This window comes from Aethalodelphis obliquidens, unplaced genomic scaffold (assembly GCF_003676395.1).
Source record: "Aethalodelphis obliquidens isolate GAN/ISIS:26980383/991018 unplaced genomic scaffold, ASM367639v1 scaffold8, whole genome shotgun sequence".
NCBI classification, from domain to species: Eukaryota; Metazoa; Chordata; class Mammalia; order Artiodactyla; family Delphinidae; genus Aethalodelphis; species Aethalodelphis obliquidens.
The window spans coordinates 6165422-6181260 of record NW_020837952.1 but is presented as its reverse complement, the minus strand read 5'-3'; the positions used below and the strand labels follow the sequence as shown (position 1 = coordinate 6181260).

General features: G+C 47.5%; 3 protein-coding genes across 6 annotated transcripts in view; 2 read left to right on the top strand and 1 right to left on the bottom strand.

The window, feature by feature from the left end:
• Nucleotides 1-88: 88 nt before the first annotated feature.
• DNAJC14 (DnaJ heat shock protein family (Hsp40) member C14) lies at nucleotides 89-7666 on the top strand. Of its 2 annotated transcripts, XM_027106569.1 has the most exons (7): nucleotides 89-731; nucleotides 1177-2642; nucleotides 5348-5454; nucleotides 5662-5781; nucleotides 6134-6294; nucleotides 6398-6500; nucleotides 6710-7666. In XM_027106569.1, exons 2-7 carry the CDS (start codon nucleotides 1233-1235, stop codon nucleotides 6918-6920), a joined length of 2112 nt encoding a protein of 703 aa, XP_026962370.1. In that variant the 5' UTR covers nucleotides 89-731; nucleotides 1177-1232; the 3' UTR covers nucleotides 6921-7666. The 2 variants fall into 2 exon arrangements, with proteins under 2 accessions (XP_026962370.1, XP_026962371.1); XM_027106570.1 differs by lacking the exon at nucleotides 6398-6500 and having other exon boundaries at nucleotides 6710-6870.
• Nucleotides 7667-7897: 231 nt separating this feature from the next.
• ORMDL2 (ORMDL sphingolipid biosynthesis regulator 2) lies at nucleotides 7898-10507 on the bottom strand. 3 transcript variants are annotated; one of them, XM_027106576.1, is made up of 4 exons: nucleotides 10400-10507; nucleotides 9316-9490; nucleotides 8995-9146; nucleotides 7898-8387 (listed from the first exon to the last, which is right to left on the bottom strand). In XM_027106576.1, exons 2-4 carry the CDS (start codon nucleotides 9487-9489, stop codon nucleotides 8252-8254), a joined length of 462 nt encoding a protein of 153 aa, XP_026962377.1. In that variant the 5' UTR covers nucleotide 9490; nucleotides 10400-10507; the 3' UTR covers nucleotides 7898-8251. The 3 variants fall into 3 exon arrangements, with proteins under 3 accessions (XP_026962377.1, XP_026962375.1, XP_026962376.1); XM_027106574.1 differs by having other exon boundaries at nucleotides 9316-10155; nucleotides 10400-10504; XM_027106575.1 differs by lacking the exon at nucleotides 10400-10507 and adding an exon at nucleotides 9953-10385.
• A 135-nt stretch (nucleotides 10508-10642) lies between these two features.
• SARNP (SAP domain containing ribonucleoprotein) overlaps nucleotides 10643-15839 on the top strand; it is a 52565-nt gene continuing 47368 nt past the window's right edge. Inside the window, exon 1 of the mRNA XM_027106573.1 lies at nucleotides 10643-10867. Within this exon, the coding sequence (XP_026962374.1) occupies nucleotides 10832-10867 (36 nt within the window). The 5' untranslated portion in view covers nucleotides 10643-10831. The remainder of the gene's footprint in view (nucleotides 10868-15839) is intronic.

Below are 15839 nucleotides of genomic sequence, written 5' to 3'. Positions count from 1 at the left end.
AGCTGCACCCAGAGGCGCGGATCCGGGCCGTGGGAGCTGCAGTTATACGGGGCAGTTCGCCAGCTGGGTCAGGCGCGGTGGCGGGGGGGGGGGAGCGAGGGTTGGTGGGAAGAAAGGGGCAGCGTAGGAGGGCCAGGGCGGGGCCAGGCCCGGGGCGTCCTCCCCTCCGCTCCACCCCCGCATGATACAAAAGGGCCTCTGTCCTCATTACAGCAAGGGATCAGTGCGGTGGCTCCCCTACGCTCCCTGGTTTTGACTGCAAGGGAAAAAGACTGGCTCGGTGGCTTTCCTCTATCTCCCGGTCTCGGCACAAGCCCAAGAATACAGCCAGAGGAACTTGAGACTCTGCCCCGAGTCCGCAGGCACTGCTGCAGCGCCCACTTGCTTCGCTTCCTGTGGCGCAACCTTCGGGGATCCCACTTCAGCACGCGGAGGGCGGCAGCAGAGAGCCCTTTAAGGGGCGGGGCCAGTGCTTCCTCAGGACCGCCCCCACTGGTTCGACTCCGCGCTTGCAGCACTGGCTCGCGCCTCCGCCAACCGCTTTTACTTTTCCTTCCCGTGTCTTCCCCGGTGACCCCGGAGGTGGAAGTAGCCCCAGGTCGGCGGCCGCGGCGGGGACGGAAGGCGGAAGCAGAGAGTGAACGGGAGGCGGAGCCGGGGGAGCTGCTCTCGTAGCTCCCCCTGGCCCTCGGCCCAGCTGCTCGAGGGGGAGGAGTTACCGCCGCTCTTCTGTACGTTACCTTGGTCCCCTCTACCCAGCCCGAGGGTTCACGGTTTTCTCTGTCAGGGGCAACCACAAGCTCCGCCCCCAGATTTTCCTTAAAGACCGCACGGTCCCCACCCTTTTCTGGCAGTCTGCGGCCCCCTTTCCGGTCGTCTTTCCTTTTTTCCCAAGAGTGACCCCAGGACCACACCCTTTGTGGTACCTCTTTTTTTCCCTGATTCAGCATTATAGCTTTCTGGGGAAAGAAAAAAATAAGGGGATTTGGAGGAGGGGGGAGGGAACAGGGTTGTCGTTAATGTAGTATTGGCTTTATTGCTGGGGTAATGAATGCCCAAAGAACTCGGGAAAACAAGGGAGGTGGGTCCGTTAAATATATCTCCCCAATTTAAGATTATGTAACCTCTCTCTTGATCCTATCCTTGATCATCCCCACCTTGATACCTTTGTTACAGGCATCAGAACTTACCATGATGGCTGTGACCTAAAATCCTCAGGAAGCCCTGGGGTCATGGCCCAGAAGCACCCCGGAGAAGGAGGGTTGTGTGGAGCCCACCACAGTGGTGGTGCCTCCCTCAGGACTTTAGGACCCTCTGTGGACCCTGAAATACTTTCATTCTCAGGACTCAGGGACTCAGCTGGGCCTGCTCCTAATGGTACCCGCTGCCTCACAGAGCACTCTAGTCCTAAGTACACACAGCCCCCAAATCCAGCCCACTGGTCAGATCCAAGCCATGGCCCTCCAAGGGGTCCAGGACCCCCTAGGGATGGAGAGGACCCTGATCAGAGTGAGGCATCTTCAGAAGAGTCAGGAGTGGACCAGGAACTCTCAAGAGAGAATGAGGCTGACTACCAGGAAGATGGGAACCCTTCTTTTCTTTCCATTCCACCTGCTTGTAACTGCCAGGGAACCCCTGGAATCCCTGAAGGGCCTTACTCTGAGGGAGGAGACAGCTCTTCTAGCAACTTTTGCCACCATTGTACCTCTCCAGCTTTGGGGGAAGATGAAGAGTTGGAAGAGGAATATGATGAGGAGGAACCTCTTAAGTTTCCCAGTGATTTTTCACGTGTGCCCAGTGGAAAGAAACCTGCACCCCGGAGACAACGGCACCGCGTTCCAGCCAAGGAGGATACTCGGGAGGGTGGACGCAGAGATCCCAGATCCCCTGGTCGACATCGGCTGGGTCGGAAACGGAGTCAGGCAGATAAGCGCAGAGGACTGGGATTGTGGGGAGCAGAGGAACTGTGTCAGCTTGGACAGGCAGGCTTCTGGTGGCTGATCGAACTGCTGGTATTAGTGGGGGAGTACGTGGAAACTTGTGGCCATCTCATCTATGCATGCAGGCAGCTGAAAGGCAGTGATCTGGACCTTTTTTGGGTCTGGGTTGGAGTCTGGGCAGGGCGGCTGGGGGGCAGGGCCCAGGTGATGTTCCAGTTTCTGAGCCAAGGGTTTTGCTATGGGGCAGGGCTGTTCACCCGTTTTCTTAGGCTACTGGGTGCTTTGCTGCTTCTGGCTCTGGCCCTTTTGTTGGGCTGTCTACAGTTGGGCTGGCGGTTTCTGGTAGGACTGAGTGACCGGTTAGGTTGGAGGGGTAAAGCCACCTGGCTCTTCTCTTGGCTAGCTTCTCCCACCTGGCAGCGGTGCCTGATTCTGCTGAGAGAGAGCAGGCCGTGGCAGCAGCTGGTAAGAATAGTTCAGTGGGGTTGGCTGGAGTTGCCTTGGGTCAAGCAGAGGACCAGTAGGCAGGGGAATGCACCTGTAGCTAGTGGTCGCTACTGCCAGCCTGAAGAGGAAGTGGCTCGACTGTTGACCATGGCTGGGGTTCCTGAGGATGAGCTAAACCCTTTTCATGTGCTGGGGGTTGAAGCCACGGCATCAGATGTTGAACTGAAGAAGGCCTATAGGCAGCTGGCAGTGATGGTGAGTACCCTTCCCCTCTGTTTCCAGTTCTTTGTTCCCATATTTTATTTTCTATTACAATTTTTGGGAGAGTGGAATAAAGGGAAGGCAGAGTAGAAAGTCAACTTGAAGACGAAGAGCATCTTTAATTCTTAGGAAAGAGTCATAAAGACTTTCCCCCCCTTTACTATGGGATCTGACTTTCCCTTAAAGTTTTTTGTCATGAGATTCTTTTTCTTAATGAAAATCAACGAACCTGGTGTATTAGACAGTGTTGGACTCACTCATCTGGAATAACCAGGTGAAATCCTGAGTAGGGTGGAGAAGAGACCTAGTCAGAAAGCCTGGCAGTTCTTCTCTCCTAAACAAATGAGGGTTTTTTGAATACAGGGAAATCCAACTGTCTGTCGCAGTGAGGCAAGTGTGGACTAGTGTGGGAACGTTCAGGGAGTACATGTGAGTGATTATTCCAGGACCAGGTGAGAAAAGACAGCTGTTTCAAGACCAACAACCCAGAGTGGGAAAGGAAAGGAGAATGGGACATAAATCTTGGAGAGGCATGTACATACATTTTCAGGTCATACATGAAAATATGGTTGCTTTTACTGGTAAGCGGGTATAGGTGGGAGTTGTGACGTATCATGCTCAAGGGAAATGGTTTAATACAAGCATGCAATCAAATTGCTTTTAGAAGTAGCTATTCAGGGACTTCCCTGGTGGCGCAGTGGTTGGGAATCTGCCTGCCGGTACAGGGGACAAGGGTTCGAGCCCTGGTCCGGGAGGATCCCACATGCCATGGAGCGACTGGGCCCGTAAGCCACAGCTACTGAGCCTGCGCGTCTGGAGCCTGTGCTCCGCAACAGGAGAGGCCACGATAGTGAGAGGCCCGCGCACCGCGATGAAGAGTGGCCCCCGCTTGCCACAACTAGGGAAAGCCCTTGCATAGAAATGAAGACCCAACACAGCAAAAATAAATAAATTAATTAATAAACTCCTACCCCCAACATCTTAAAAAAACAAAAAAAAAAAAAAGAAAAGAAGTAGCTATTCAGATGCTATTTTTAGATATGCCATTTCTATACAAGTAAAGCTATTATGAATGTAAGTAGTGTGTGTAAATTGCATTGGAGGCCTATTTGAGTGTATGGAACTTGACTGGTAAAATATCACAGTGTGTAAATTATCTCAATGGTTGCATGACACTAAAGGGGAATGGGCAACCAAAGTTTCCATTAACCATTCAAGGCACAATAAAGTACCAGGCCTGTAACTTACCAGAGGACTAAATTATCAAGTTTGGTGGGAAATGTATGCCCCTTAGTGGATGGCCTGGGATATTCTGAGAGTGGGGAACAGTGTTCACACTCAAATTGTTACTAATGGTAGAGTTCTTTTCTCACCTTTATGTCTTTTAGCAGACATCCTCTCTTGGGGAGTATCATTCAAAAATTCTCATTTTCAACTTACTTTCTTGAAATAGAGCTGTAGTAAAGTTCCCTGATCCTCAGTAGACCTGCTCTACTATCCAAAGTTCTCCCTCTTGTTCTGGGCCACAGTATCCGTGGGCTTCTTTTTTTGGCCGTGCCACATGGCATGTGGCATCTTAGTTCCCCGACCAGCGATTGAACCCGTGCCCCTTGCATTGAAAACGCAGAGTCTTAACCACTGGACCACCAGGCGAGTCCCTGTGGGCTTCTTTTATACAACCTCTCACTGCCTTTAATAGGCCCTAAATTGACCATTACCCACATTCTATAAGTTTGGGAATGTGAGAGATTTAATAGCATTCTGTTTATTTGGCCTCAGTCAAGAGACTAGCTTTATCTCTGTTTTTGGTGTATGTGGATGGGAACAATCAGGAAGCTGTAGAAAGTGAGGATATTATCTGTCTTGGAGAAAAGGCTGAAAAGTGGATAAAAAGCCTGTGAGGATCGTGGTATGTTATCAATATTTCACTCCTGGGACAGAAAGGCAAACTACTGTAGGAAGTTTTGAGTATATATGAGAATTTCCTAGTTAGAAAATAGAGTTTGAGTATGTTGGAACTCTTAACTTTATGACTGACAGTAAAGTTAAAAGATGAGGGTTTAGTACGTGTGTGCCAGGTAGTCACACACATACTAAACCAACCATCCCTGCTTGCCTGGGATTGAAAGGTTTCCTGAGACATGAAATTTCAGTGCTAAAACTGGGACAATCCCAGGCACACTGGGACGGCAGATCGCCATAGTGCCAGATTCTGTGCCATATGCTTCGTGTGTTTTCTCATTTAATACTCCCAACAATCCATGATAGATAAAATATTCTACGTCATACAGCTAATAAGTGACAGAGGTGGGACTTAAACCCAGATCTGTCTGCAGAGCCACAGCAATTAACCATTAAGCTATACTGACTCTTCAAAAAGATGGTGAAGGAGAACGCTTTTTTTTTTTTTTTTTTTTTGCGTTACGCGGGCCTCTCACTGTTGTGGCCTCTCCCGTTGCGAGCACAGGCTCCGGATGCACAGGCTCAGTGGCCATGGCGCATGGGACTAGCCACTCCGCGGCATGTGGGATCTTCCCGGACCGGGTCATGAACCCATGTCCCCTGCATTGGCAGGCGGACTCTCAACCACTGCGCCACCAGGGAAGACCCCGAAGGAGAACCCTTTGATATGAGGTTATTTTGACCCAAAATGGGGAGAGGGTTGGAATGGATATGTGATGAAATCTGTGTTTTGGTAGGTTCATCCTGACAAAAATAACCATCCTCGGGCTGAGGAGGCCTTCAAGGTTTTGCGGGCAGCTTGGGACATTGTCAGCAACCCTGAAAGACGGAAGGAATATGAGATGTAAGTTGGAGCTAGGAAATTGTCAGGTGGGGTAAATGAATAATCTTCAATAGCAGAGATCATTGGACTTGTGGATGGAGGCTCTCTGAGGCAGAGAGAACTGAGGTGGCTTGTCTAGCTGGCCAGGGGCCTCAAGAAGCCAATAGATCTGTCTCCCTTTGTCCCTCACTCAGTACTCTCTGACTTACAAAGCCTTTTTTCTCTCAGGAAGCGAATGGCAGAGAATGAGCTGAGCCGGTCAGTGAATGAGTTTCTGTCCAAGCTGCAGGACGACCTCAAAGAAGCAATGAATACTATGATGTGCAGCCGATGCCAGGGAAAGCATAGGTATGACTTAAATAGGACAGGAGTGGGACAGCCACAGTTTAGGGATTGGGTAGCTAAAAACCTTCCTTGTATTGTCAGTAGTTGTGGGATCCAGATGGTAAGTAACAAGACCCTGAGGTTTCTACTTTTGCTATATTGTTAAGAGACTGAGGATTTGAATTAGCAAGAAGAAAAGATAATAGTTCTAGCTTTAAGATAGAAGGTTGAGGGCAGGGTGTACATAGGCATTTGTAACAACTGAGTCAGTAACCATATTTGTCAGTAATGATGAGATGTCAGTAATGGAGACTACAGCAATGCTCTAGGTAAGCTTGATAGATTATTAAGGAACTGCCCTTTTGTTGGATTGCAGGAGGTTTGAAATGGATCGGGAACCTAAGAGTGCCAGATACTGTGCTGAGTGTAATAGACTGCATCCTGCTGAGGAAGGAGACTTTTGGGCAGAGTCAAGCCTGTTGGGCCTCAAGATCACCTACTTTGCGCTGATGGATGGAAAGGTGTATGACATCACAGGTATACTTCTGTCCTCTGGAAGTATGGGCTCATATATCCAGCCCATCTGTGATATCACAGCCAAAACTGTGATATTTTGGCTAATTATCTCTCATGCTTGCAGAGTGGGCTGGATGCCAGCGTGTGGGAATCTCCCCAGATACCCACAGAGTCCCCTATCACATCTCATTTGGTTCACGGATGCCAGGCACCAGTGGGCGGCAGAGGTAGGTGGTATTCCTCTCAATAATCTATCCACTATTCTAGTTCTGAACATGGTTTCATGACATGCTGTTTAGGACATGTAGGTGTCTCACCCTATAAGGAGTTTGGGAACTGACTCGGTATATCTTTAAAATAGGTATAAATAGGTAACATAGGTAACCATTTGACTCCAGTATCTCTTGCTTCATCATGTCTTCTGTTTTCCTGTCAGAGCTACCCCAGATGCCCCTCCTGCTGACCTTCAGGATTTCTTGAGCCGGATCTTTCAAGTACCCCCAGGCCAGATGTCCAACGGGAACTTCTTTGCAGCTCCTCAGCCGGGCCCTGGGGCCACTGCAGCCTCCAAGCCCAACAGCACAGTACCCAAGGGAGAAGCCAAACCGAAGCGGCGGAAGAAAGTGAGGAGGCCTTTCCAACGTTGACACACCCCCTCTTTCCTCAAATCAATGTCAGGGAGTCAAAAGGGCTGTGTACAGCACAGGATGGAGTTTGATTTGTTTATTTTTAAATATTTAAAAAAGGGAAAATTTTAAGCTCAAATTGTTCACTCAGTACTTATAGGAAGCCCTGGAACCACTCTCCCTCCTCCACCAGCACCCAGGAACTGAATCTTGTCTTCTGACAATACCAAAGAAATAGGGGGTGGCTAGAACAAAGAACCTAGGGCCTGGACCTGGGCTGGACGATATCTCCCATAGTAGTGTGGGAACTGGGTAATTCCCTGGGATCTGTATGCCTTTGTCTTGTCTTTTGCTTCTACAGCAGATGACACTTTCCCCCCTCTTTTTAAACGTGTCTGTATTCTTTCTTGACCCATTTCAGGAGGGAGCCCCCTCCTTTGCCCCAATATACTAGTAAAATGACAGAACGAGAAAGCATGTAACCCTAATTATAGGAGATACATAGAGTTCAGAGAGTGGGAACTCTCACCTTGTGGGTAATCACCCAACTTCGTGCTTATTGCTGCAGGGATGGCCAAAACTAATAATTTTTAAAAAATAGAATCACGCTCTCTGCCCTTGGGTGAGGGGGAAGGATAGAGGGGCTCCCGGCAGCCCCCTTATGATCCAAGGGTTTGTATTTTTTTAAGTTTGTTCATATTTGTATGTATCTATCTATTTAAAGCCAGGGGATTATCTTTCTATAAATACATAACTGGCAACCTGTATCTTCCCTCTCTTCTTTGCCCATATAGCTGGAGCCCTTTTTTTTTCATTTGAGAATCTTTTCCCTCCTAAGTGTTAGCTGAGAGTGAAGGGCATCTCCTACTGGACCAAGGGAGAGGGGACAAAAAAACCTTAGAGAAATTTTGTAGTTCTGTAAGTCATTATTGCATCTTTCTTCCCCAGCCTTATGAATACATCTCCCTACCCTTCCTGCTGACCACACTGTAGCCATATCTGAAAATACTTATCTTTATTATAAGGAAAATACACAGTAAAACAGAGCTGGATGGAAGGTGGTGGGAGTGGATGATATGGAAAAACTTAATCAACCAAAAAGCTGCCCCAACATGGCTTCCTGCTGTGGAGAGTGATTTGCCCCTTACCTCACTTGTCTTTCCTCAGTCAAAGAAACCTGCTCCTAGCAGGGCTGGGCCCAGGGAACCCCATTTTCCAATGAAAATTTGGGAAAGTTGAGTTTCCACTGGGAGTTTGGGAAACATAGTTCTCAGGCTTTCAAGATATAGAAGACAGTATAGAAAAAGGAGGGATGTTACAGCCCTTTGTTCCAACGTCCCCAGCCCCATCCCTCAGTATTTATTGATGCCAAAGAGACGGACCCCATGGAATTGGGGCAGCTTGGGCAGCAGTACACTCAGCAGTGAGGCTGTGTTGATGAGGAAATGAGCAGCATCATACTTGGTATAGAAGCTGGCCAGGAGGTAGCTGGGGAGAGAAGAAATAGGTTGAATGAAGTTGGCCTTCCCTATCCATATTCAGGCCTTTCCAGCAACTTTCTCTTCAATTTTAAATGACCAGTTTTACTGCGTGCAGTCCTAGGATATCTGAAAATATTCCAGCTATATTAACAGCATTTACTTTGGGGTTGGGGAGATAATCAGATAGCACCTTTAACTGGAGATTTATAAATTAGTTTTTTTTTTTATTGTTAATGACAGGTGGCAAATGACAGCTGAAGCAGTTTCAGCCTGCATGACTGTTAGAATCCTTTCTGCTTCCACTTCTCAGTTAGTTCTTACAGATTCACATCAGTTCTGCCTTTATTTATTCACTTCTTTTGGAAGTGTAAAATAATTTCTTTTACTTGGTGTTTTGTCTTTTCTCAGTCCCATCTCCATTCCCCTACCACCAAGGAGGCAGCAAGTAATGCTTGATTACTGTCTTCTACTTTTTACTGTTCTCTCTAGATTTAGACCTAGTATATCATATCTTCACAGGGTCTAAGTGAGTAGAAGTCTGCTTTTTTAAAGATTCCCTGTGGACCTTTGTACCCGGCTTTTGAAGGATCTCCCGTATCTCCCCCTGGACTCACAGTACAATGGGAGAGATGCTGAGGAATTTTCGGGAAGAGGTAAATTGGAGCCCATAGTCCATCTGTTCCCAGTGTGTCAGTAGCCGAGCCTTTCCTTGGTCAGGGGTCTCAAAGGGTGTCCCTTTCACCGTATGTAGGAAGACATACATAGCCTGGGAGGAGGGAAGTGGGTAGTGTGAGGGGGGCAGAAAGCAGTCCTTCAGCCCAAGAAGTATGCTAAGATCCCAAAAGGAAGACAAACCCCCAAATAATTGGTGATTTTATTTTGTTTTTGGTTGGGAAAAGCCTGGGGTGGGTAAAAGGTCATGGTTTAGTGCTCACCAAGTTATGGATGACGTTGGTCAGGGTCCAGACAACAGGAATGCTGAAGAAGGGGATGCTGAGTAGGACCACATGCAGCAGTCCTACCAAGATGATGTAGGCCAGCCAGATGCCCCGGCTATTCATCACTCGAGTGTTGGGGTTCACTTCGCTGTGTGCCACCCCGACATTCATCCTACCACAGCGGGGGATCAGGCAGGAGTCCAGCTTAATTTCTTCTCAACCCCTCTTTGAGTTTGTTCTTCGAAGTTGTACCCTGAATAGCCCAAATCCCCCGGACTCTATTGGGAATGAGAGAACTTCCCCATCATGCACAAAGGAAAAACTGAAGCCTTGGGGAAAAAAACTTAGAAGGCAAGCAGAGTCCTCTCTACATCTTAGAGACGTATTACAGTAATCTTTCTTCTGATCCTTACACTTCAACTGTAACTTGAAGGAGTAAGCATAGGCTTGGCGCGCTTCAAGGAGCAAGGGAACCAGATGTATGTCATTTTACCTTCCTGAAGAAGTTAATAAGGAACCATGAAGACATTAGGTACACCCAAAATTCCAGAAGAGGGTCATGGGAAACAATCAAGGAACCACTAAGGAAGGTTGAGGGGATAAAGCTACCTTTTCTAATCTATTCTAACCCCACCTTTTGCTCTGGGGCTTGCCCCTCCTGTGTCATCTTGGCATGTAAGCAGGCAGCATCCTAATTCTTCCTCTCAAGCGTGGGGTGCTCCAAGAATGTGAACTAGGAAGGGACGTGAGCTGAGCGTCTCGAGAGATGGAGCCCTAGTCCCGACTCCAGGGCGGCTCTGATCGTCGGAACTTGGCCGTTTTAAAATCGTGCTCGCCCTAAAGTTGATGACGCCTGGTTAGGAAGCAGCTCTGGCCCGCCCTCTACCTAAAATTCCCTAAACCCTAGTGCTGAATCCGCCCCTTGCTCCCCCAGGCTCCCCCTCTCCTTCGTCGGCTCCCCTCAGGGCTGTCGTCTTCGCCCCTCTCTCGGTCTGTCGTTCGCCGCCGCTCCACCCCGCACCCCACTTTCACGTCCCACCATTTTTCCTTAGTACCGCTTCCCAGTCTCCCGTAACCCTACCTGCCAGCTTCGGAAGCCCGTCCAGCTTGGGGCGCGGCGCGACGCTTGCTTCTACACCTGCGGTCTCCAGGAAGCAGCAGCCCCGGCCCATCTGCGCTCTCCCTATTGGTGAAGCGGAGTCAGCGTCGCCACCACCCATTGGCTGGCGGTCTGCCACCGGGACTCACAATTGGTCACCATTTGCGTCCTTCGGAAGGTGCCGAACCCGCCCTTCTCCAGGTCCCAGCTTTTGAGAGAGGTGGGGAAAGCCGCCTGAAGGAGTGAGGGCGACTCCAGCTATTGACTAATAGAAAGAGTTGATGGTAGGAGGCGGGAGTAAAATCCGCAGCGATTGGCCGACCGTGGCTGTCGGCGCCGAGGCGGGAGCTCCCGGAGGCGGAGGCGGAGGCGGAGGCAGCGGGTGGGGGCCTGGCGGAGTGAAGGGGTAACAAGATGGCGACTGAAATGGTGGAGCTCCATAAACTGAAGGTACCGTGAAGGTGGGGAGGGCCGGGTCGGACTTTTACGGAGACTGAATTCTGCCGGCTGGTTTGCGCCTTTTCCTTGCAGGCTCTTCCACTTCGTTTTCCGGCTCCCGCCGTAGTTCTGTTCTTTTGTGCCTCCCTTCTTCCCCACTACGCCTTCCCTAATTTCCCATTTCTCCTCACGGTTTTACTGTATCTTTACTTGTTATTCGGCTCCTTCCTCCACTGTGGTGTCGTCCGCCACTTCCCCATCGGGTTGTGTAAGTGCCTTCAACCTGTTCTGCTCTCTTTTCCTTTCTGGTCAGACAGCATTACGTCAGTGGTCCCCTCCTCTTGGACCCGTGCCGGGCCCAGGACCCCTTTTTCTTCCCTGGGTTAATGCTTTCCAGTCTCTTGTCCAAAGCTGAGATTCACGGTAGCAGATGATGGCAGCTTCGTGTATTTCTGTCTGTCTAGGTCTCAAACTTGATCCAGAAAATGCTTCCCCCTCCCTTTTTTTAGGTGGGGTGACGCCCCCGGGACAAACTTGGAAACCTGAGGAGAGCCCTCCGAAGATGGGCCTCCCCTTAGAGGCCTGAGGTTTAGGAGACCTTAAGAGGTAGTGAAGGCACAGATACCCCAGATTGAAAAGTTTTTCGAGTTCTCTCAACGCTCCGCCAGCCTTCCCCCAACCCTGCCCTCCACCACCCAAGAGACAAGTCACTCAGGGCTGTAATATTTTGGGAAAACGTTTCCAAGGTTAGGGTTACCTCTGTCCCATTTCCTATCGCGGACGGACCCTGCATCTCTTGGTCTCACCACTGGGTGACACTCAATCACAGAAGCCGGTTTAAGTTGTGTCTTGGGAATCTTAATAAATGTTTCGTGTTTAGGTTATTATCTTCCTGGAAGAAAAGAGTAGTTTCTTTTAGGATGAATTAAGAGGGTATCTCGATTAGTTGTACATTTGTGGTTTCACAAGTAGTTTTCCCATCACATGTTTCGGTCATGTTTTGGTCACATCCCGGGAACCTTTGACAAACCAGGCTGAAAACTGATCCTTTAAAGTTTGATGAGCTTAAAAAAAAAAAAAAAAGTATAAGGAGAGTAAGGGCAGAGAGAGATACTTGTAATCACTTATTAGTTGACAAGAATTAGACTTTCTGTGAAAGTTGCTAGGTTTCTTGCTATTGGATTCTAAGCTGTACTAGTGGGGTTTTGTGTTATCCTGGAGTTACTGTTAACTTGGTGGTGCTGAAATGTGTAGATTGTATCAGTGGTCTACTAATAAAATGACAGGTAGAAAAAGTTGAGCAACTACCTCCATTATGTGTATGCTTACTTGTATAAATTATGTACTACTATAGTGTTATGTATGTTATAAAATATACACAGAAAAGGAATTTTTGAATGAATGGGATAAAAAGGAAATATGAATGGAAGGTCTAATACTTTCTTCCTATTAGTTCCAAAATTTTATTTATTTATTTATTGCTGCATTGGGTCTTCGTTGCTTCGTGGGGGCTTTCTCTAGTTGTGGCGAGCAGGAGCTACTCTTCGTTGCAGTGCGCGGGCTTCTCATTGCGATGGCTTTTCTTGTTGTGGAGCATGGGCTCTAGGCGCGCAAGCTTCAGTAGTTGCAGCACATGGGTTCAGTAGTTGTGGCACACGTGGGCTCAGTAGTTGTGGCGCACAGGCTTAGTTGCTCTGTGGCATGTGGGATCTTCCCGGACCAGGGATCAAACCCGTGTCCCCTGCACTGGCAGGCGGACTCTCAACTGCTGTGTCACCAAGGAGGTCCCCTTATTAGTTCCATTTTTGAAACCCCTAGAGTAAGTCACCAGCCTTATGAGTTGCCTTTATGGATTTTATGTTGGTTTATGGAGTTCCACCTTACGTAAAACTCTGTATTTGTCAGTTCTATATTAAATTTGATTTTGGGGCTTCCCTGGTGGCGCAGTGGTTAAGAATCCGCCTGCCAATGCAGGGGACACGGGTTTGAACCCTGGCCTGGGAAGATCCCACGTGCCGCGGAGCAACTAAGCCCATTCGTCATAACTACTGAGCCTGCGCTCTAGAGCCTGCGTGCCACAACTGCTGAAGCCCTCACGCCTAGAGCCCATGCTCCGCAATAAGATAAGCCACTGCAATGAGAAGCCTGCACACCGCAGTGAAGAGTAGCCCCCGCTCACCGCAACCAGAGAAAGCCCGCGCACAGCAACGAAGACCCAACACAGCCAAAAATAAAAATAAATAAAATAAAAATGTATTTAAAAAAGAAAATGGGCCTGCCAGTGCAGGGGACATGGGTTCGATCCCTGGTCCGGGAAGATCCCACATGCTGCGGAGCCACTAAGCCCATGTGCCACAACTACTGAGCCTGCGCTCTAGAGCCCGCAAGCCAGAACTACTGAGCCTGTGTGCTACAACTACTGAGGCCCGCGTGCCTAGAGCCCGTGCTCCGCAACAAGAGAAGCCACCACAATGAGAAGCCTGGTCACCGCAACAAAGAGTAGCCCCCGCCCGCTGCAACCAGTGAAAGCCCTTACGCAGCAACGAAGACCCAACGCAGCCGAAAATAAAAACTAATTAATTAATCTTAAAAAAGGAAAGAAAAGAAAAGGTGTATTTAAAAAAAAGAAAAAATTTTGATTTTGATTGGATAATGTTCTCTGACTTGATTTCAGGTAGTCTTAGAGAACATGAGGCAGTCCTGACAGCCTAAAAAGGGTTCATCCTTTTAATCATATTTGCTTGTCTTTGCTTTTTCTCTAGAGCACTTCTTAACCTTTTGGAGGTCCCAGATATCTTTGAAACTCTGATGAAAGATATGGACCCTTTCCCAGAAAAAGGCATGTACACATACTTTGCATGCGATTTGAGGGGCTTCATCAAATTACCTTGTAGCCCTGGACCTCTGGTTAAGAACCCATGCCTTTGATTCTGACTTCCAGGACGGTTAATGTTTGGTTCCACTGTTGCTCTTGATGGTGTGATCCTGACTTTTGGGTTGACCTAGGGTTTATCTCTTTAAAAAAAAAAACCTTTCCATTTTTATAAAGGGAATTTGGGGCTTTAGCTTGGGGTCTCAGAGGAAAGGAACAGGCTTTGAAGTAGGAAGGAAAAATATTATCTACCTGAATTGATATGTAAATCCACATCAACTGCAAATTTCTGAAGATTTTGTAGAAATGGAATCATTCCAACACAGTTGGAAAGAGAGACTGAATTGTGGGTGAAAATGCTCTGAACTGTAATAGTACCAGATTTCCAGTCTGTGTGAGAAAAGGGACTACAGAGGAGAGAACAAGAAGGGTGTACTAGTTTCACAGTGCTGCGAACAGTGAAACATTGTAATATTGAAGCATATAGTGCATATATGTTGGTGTTTGAAGATAGTTTGGAAAGGAAAGTAGGTGAACTGTGCGACTGGAGGTATATTGGAGTGATACTGAAAAGGACTTCTAAGTTGTGTAAGGTGTTCGGTTTTTGTCATGTAGGCAGAAAGTGGGGAACCTTTGGAGATTGGAAAGGAGAGCTGATGTGATCAGTTTGTGTTTTTTGTTTTGTTTTGTTTTGTTTTTTTCTTTGCTGCATGGCTTGTGGGATCCTAGTTCCTCCACCAGGGATCAAACCCCGGGCCCTCGGCAGTGAAAGTGTGGAGTCCTAACCACTGGACTTATAGGGAATTCCCAGTTTGTGTTCTTTTGGCAGTAAGAAGGATGGGGTTTGGAGAGGAAGAAATGTCACCAGCTAGATTTTTATTACAGTAGTCACTCCCCTGCTTAAAACCCTTTAGTTATATGCCTGCCAATCTCTCCAGCTTGGTTTCTCACATTCCAGCTACAGTGGCTTTATTTCATTTCTCAGAATGGCTATTCATTAATTGCTAACATTTACATAGCATTTACTATGTGGTAAACACTGGTCAAATCTGTTTGTATACATTAATTGATTTAATTCTCATGATAATCCTAAGGCAGTAAGGTAAATGCCTGTGTTGTCCCCATTTAAAACTGAGGAAAAACGGAAGCTCAGAGAGGTTGGATAACTTGCCCTAGGTTGCGCAGGTAATAAGTGGTGGCTCAAATCCAGGCAGTCTGTCTCCAGAATTCCTGTCCTTAATCACTGTGCACAACTGCCTTTCTTTACCTTAGTGCTCAGAACATTTACACATGCTTTTGGCTGCAGTGCCCTTGCCACCCCCATCCCCCATACCTTTGTCTAATTAACTGTTAGTTGCCCTTCAGATATCGGTCAAACATCATTTAACCAAGGAACCCTTAGGTAGGATGGGTTCCATCTATCCACACACAAGGTCAGACCACTTTTTAAACGCTTTTATAGGACATTGTACTTCTTTTTTTTAAAATCAGTTGAACATTATGTATATGATCATTGATTGCCTTGTTTCCCTACTAGATTGTAAGCTCCATGTGAGCAAGAACTCTTTCCGTTTTGCTTATGATTATTTTCCTGTATCTAAGATAATGCTTGACACACAGTGGATACTCAGTAACTATTTGTCAAGTGAATAAACTTACTAAGACCTGAAATAAGGTAGTGGCTTTTAGAGTAGGAATGAATTTGAAAGAAATTTGGAATATAGAATTACAAGCATTTATAGATCAGTTAGATGTGGGAGGAATGAAAGATGACGCCAAGTAGTGATACCTTTAGTCTAAGTTGGGAGGAGGAGGAGAAGCCAGTTTTTTGTAGGAGAGAAGATAAGTTCAGTTTTGGGCGTAAATGTCTTTGAGATATTCACTTGGAGATATCTAGTAGTCATTTGGAAATGTGGGTCTCCTGCTTAAGAGCTGAGAGTTGTCTCCAAAGAAGACATACAGATGGCCAAGAGGCACGTGAAAAGCTGCTCAACATCACTAATTATTAGAGAAATGCAAATCAAAACTACAATGAGGTATCACCTCACATCAGTTAGAATGGGCATCATCAGAAAATCTACAAACAACAAATGCTGGAGAGGGTGTGAAGGG

Bases quoted from the DNA above. Each gene is read 5' to 3' on its own strand.
- DNAJC14 (XM_027106569.1), top strand. From the start codon at position 1,233: ATGGCCCAGAAGCACCCCGGAGAAGGAGGGTTGTGTGGAGCCCACCAC. The intron at 2,643-5,347 runs GTGAGTACCCTT...GTGTTTTGGTAG, and splicing joins ATAGGCAGCTGGCAGTGATG to GTTCATCCTGACAAAAATAA. The intron at 5,782-6,133 runs GTATGACTTAAA...GTTGGATTGCAG, and splicing joins CGATGCCAGGGAAAGCATAG to GAGGTTTGAAATGGATCGGG.
- ORMDL2 (XM_027106576.1), bottom strand. From the start codon at position 9,489: ATGAATGTCGGGGTGGCACACAGCGAAGTGAACCCCAACACTCGAGTG. The intron at 9,147-9,315 runs GTGAGCACTAAA...CCCTCCTCCCAG, and splicing joins CCAACGTCATCCATAACTTG to GCTATGTATGTCTTCCTACA. The intron at 8,388-8,994 runs GTGAGTCCAGGG...TTCTCTCCCCAG, and splicing joins AGCATCTCTCCCATTGTACT to CTACCTCCTGGCCAGCTTCT.